This window comes from Malurus melanocephalus, unplaced genomic scaffold, assembly GCF_030028575.1.
Source record: "Malurus melanocephalus ecotype Western Australia unplaced genomic scaffold, MMel_1.1 scaffold_276, whole genome shotgun sequence".
NCBI lineage: Eukaryota > Metazoa > Chordata > Aves > Passeriformes > Maluridae > Malurus > Malurus melanocephalus.
Window position 1 is genome coordinate 542202 of NW_026623508.1, and position 3509 is coordinate 545710.

General features: G+C 53.4%; 1 protein-coding gene across 1 annotated transcript; it reads left to right on the forward strand.

The window, feature by feature from the left end:
- Positions 1-56: 56 nt before the first annotated feature.
- On the forward strand, positions 57-2417 carry HAND2 (heart and neural crest derivatives expressed 2). The gene is made up of 2 exons (XM_057376266.1): positions 57-617; positions 1625-2417. The coding sequence occupies exons 1-2, from the start codon at positions 63-65 to the stop codon at positions 1721-1723; spliced, it is 654 nt and encodes a 217-aa protein (XP_057232249.1). The 5' UTR covers positions 57-62; the 3' UTR covers positions 1724-2417.
- Positions 2418-3509: the final 1092 nt, after the last annotated feature.

Consider the following 3509-nt stretch of genomic DNA (forward strand, 5'->3'; position numbering starts at 1 on the left):
GGGGAGGGGAAACCTTTGTTTTGGGGCCCGGGGGGCGGGGTGGGGTGCTCTAGGGAGCGGGAATGAGTCTAGTGGGCGGCTTCCCCCACCACCCGGTGGTGCACCATGAGGGCTACCCTTTCGCTGCCGCCGCCGCTGCCGCCGCCGCCGCCGCCACCCGCTGCGGCCACGAAGAGAACCCCTACTTCCACGGCTGGCTCATCAGCAGCCACCCTGAGATGTCCCCCCCCGACTACAGTATGGCTCTGTCCTACAGTCCCGAGTACGCCAACGGGGCGCCGGGCATGGACCACTCCCATTACGGGGGGGTGCCGCCCGGGAACGGCCCGCCCGGGCTCGGGGGACCCCGGCCGGTGAAACGCAGGGGCACGGCGAACCGCAAGGAGCGGCGCAGGACTCAGAGCATCAACAGCGCCTTCGCGGAGCTGAGGGAATGCATCCCCAATGTGCCCGCCGACACCAAGCTCTCCAAGATCAAAACCCTCCGTCTGGCCACCAGCTACATCGCCTACCTCATGGACCTGCTGGCGAAGGACGACCAGAACGGGGAGGCGGAGGCTTTCAAGGCAGAGATCAAGAAGACAGACGTGAAGGAAGAGAAGAGGAAGAAAGAGCTGGTCAGTGCTTCGGAACGGGACGGGGCGGGACGGGGCGGGGGAGCCGCGGAGAGGAGGCTGCTCGGTCGCCCGCAGATGCCCCATCCGAGCGCACCCGGCGCCTCGCAGGGCAGAATCGGCCGGGGACGTCCGTGGGGGACACCTCGGTCCCACCGGTCCCTGGCCGTACGCGCGGGCCAAAAGAGGGACAGTACAGAGCCGCGGGCGGCCGTCGGCGTCCGGGTCCGACCCGGCGGCTGAGAGCAGCGGCGGGGAAAAGGCTGCCACATTAGGGTCCCCCGGGGAGGTTATTTCCCGGGCTGCTGCTTGTTCCGTGTCACAAACCGAAATGTCCCAGGAGGCAAGCCTCCGCTCTCTTCAATGAAAATCTGGAGGCATGATTACCTGCTTAGCCTAGCCCAGCTTTAAACTCTCGGCAATACGAGGTTAAGCAGCCAGAGGTTTTCCTGCCTCTGCGTTCGGCACTTCAACTTTTTTGATTTTTAACGAGAGAGTCGGCTGAGGCGAAGCAGCGAAAGCCAAATTTCGCATAGGCCCCGTGTTATACTCGCGTGCGATTGATTCCCGCGGATTTGAGGTGACCACAGGTCCGATGTTTTGCCCCGGTACGTGCCGGCACCCAGCTTCACTCCGCAATCGGGGGGGAGGGGGCTTTTCGTAATCCTCGTGGATGGCTGGCGCTTCTCGGCCTTCAGCCCCGTGCTCCGGCCTCGGAAGAGCAGCGGGGTGACACGGAGAGGGAATCAGCCTCTGCCGGGGCCCACGAACGGCCGCGCACGACGCGAGGCCGCTCCCACGRGCAGTGGCTTCGCCCGCGGCGAGATCCCATGGAAGTCCCCGTTAAGTCTCTTGAAGCCCCCATGCCTTGATGAGCTCAGGTCTCCTCGTAGTTTTCCATCTCGAAGCAGAGCAGATGCGACCTAGAAAGGGGAGGAATATATCTAACCTTTCTTTCTCTCATATCCCCCTTCTGTTTCTCTCTCTCCCCTCGCATCCTGTCTCCCCAGAACGAAATCCTGAAAAGCACAGTTAGCAGCAACGATAAGAAAACCAAAGGGAGGACTGGCTGGCCGCAGCATGTGTGGGCTTTGGAGCTCAAGCAGTGAGCACGGCAGGACTGGAGGAGCCGTCCTCGTAGTCTCGGTAGTGAGCTCTCCTCTGAGGACTCTTTGCATTTGGAATCATCCAGTTTATTTATGTGCAATTTCTCCCCCAACCCCCCCAAAATGTGGATATTTGAAGGAGAGGGAAAAAGCATTCCATATATGAAGAGGAAACTCCAGCTTGGTAAGGGGTAATGTCTCTAAATGTTTTGTGAATGTTATTTGCTCTGTATAAAACACATGGAGAAAACAGAACCATAGAAAAGGAAAAAAAAAACCCTCCCTGGCATTAGTGTGTATGTGAAGTGTATCTTTAATACTTGGCCTTTTGGATATAAATATTCATGGGATTATAAAGCTATATTTCAACAGAAGCAGTTGCACCAATGTTTCGATTGACTCGGTATTTAGTGTTGTAATTTTGTTGTGGTCGTTCGGTATTTGAAGATGTTTTCAACAGTTATTGGTTATGTGCACTTCTGTCCATAAGGGAAAAAGTGGAATCTAATTAATATTGAAGGTGTAAACGTTGTAAGTACTCAATAAACCACTGTGTGTGTTTTTTACAAAACATAAGAAAAAAAAAGGAAAAAAAAAAAAAAGAAAATCCAAATCTTTTTATGTTTTATACCTCAAAATGTTTTGAATAACAGCGTTGTTTATGGCTTTTTCTTCATAATATTTAAAATATTCGGAAGTAAACTAAATTATAAAGATGGCTCCTAATTTTATTTTTAAACAAGTGAATGAATGAAAGGAGGGGTAGAGGGAGGGATCTCTCAGCCCCGTGAATGTTGAACAGAAACCGTCAGTTCAGCTGAATAGGAATTCCTTGTGGTGGTGTTCTCCATGCAGGAGACCTACTGCGAACGGGAAATGGACAAGGGTGCAAATCCCGGGCGGGTCAGCAGTAGCAGAGATGCGCGGTTTTCTTGCCGTCGGCGGCGGTGGCGGTGCCAGGCGCGAACCCGGAGCGGGGGCGGCTTCCCCGAGAGGGGGCCGCAGGCAGGCGAGGGAGGCTGGTGAGCTTTGCTTGGAGTGATTATGTAGCAGGTAATTTTACGTCAAGGAAGAAAGAGCGAACAAGGCAAGGGGGGTGGGGGGGGGTGGGGGAGGGTGTGCTGTGGGGAATATGTAAGATTTACAATGAGCTACGGTGAACTTAATATTAACTTTGTGGTTCCTAAAACTCTCCTGGGTTGCACGTTTCCAGTACGCCATAGCGAGTATAATTATTTTTAACCTTTTTTATCCATCTGCGAACTGCAGCAGCCCATGCTCTGGCTCTCTTTAGTATGTTCGCTGCTTCCCCAAGAGGATTTCTCTTCCCTCATATATTTTACCCTTTGTCTATTGACTCCCTTACAAGGGTCCCAATGCCAGTCTCCTGACTTTTCTGCTCCCCAGTACCAGGGTGAGCTGCAGACTTCAATGCTGGGAAATGCATGGCATTGTTCTGTATCATAGGCACGCAAGTAAAAAACTAAAATTTTCACATGAGGAAGCTGGTCCCTATTTTTGTCCATTCCTGGTTAAGGGCAAGGTTTTCCACCTTTTCCAAAATAAAATTCGGACTCGTATTTTAAACTTTTACTTAAATCATTCCAACTTAAACCAAGCTGGCTGTCTCCCCAGGTCCAGGGCTGCACGCCTGCCGGCCTTCCCGTGCCACCGTGCCTGAGGAAGTGGTTCCCAACGAGACCCGGCAGTAAGCGTAGGTAGATGTGCAATTGCCCATAAAAAGATAAGGGAGACCCTGTGCCGTTTCGCCGCCCCTGCTGACAGTGTG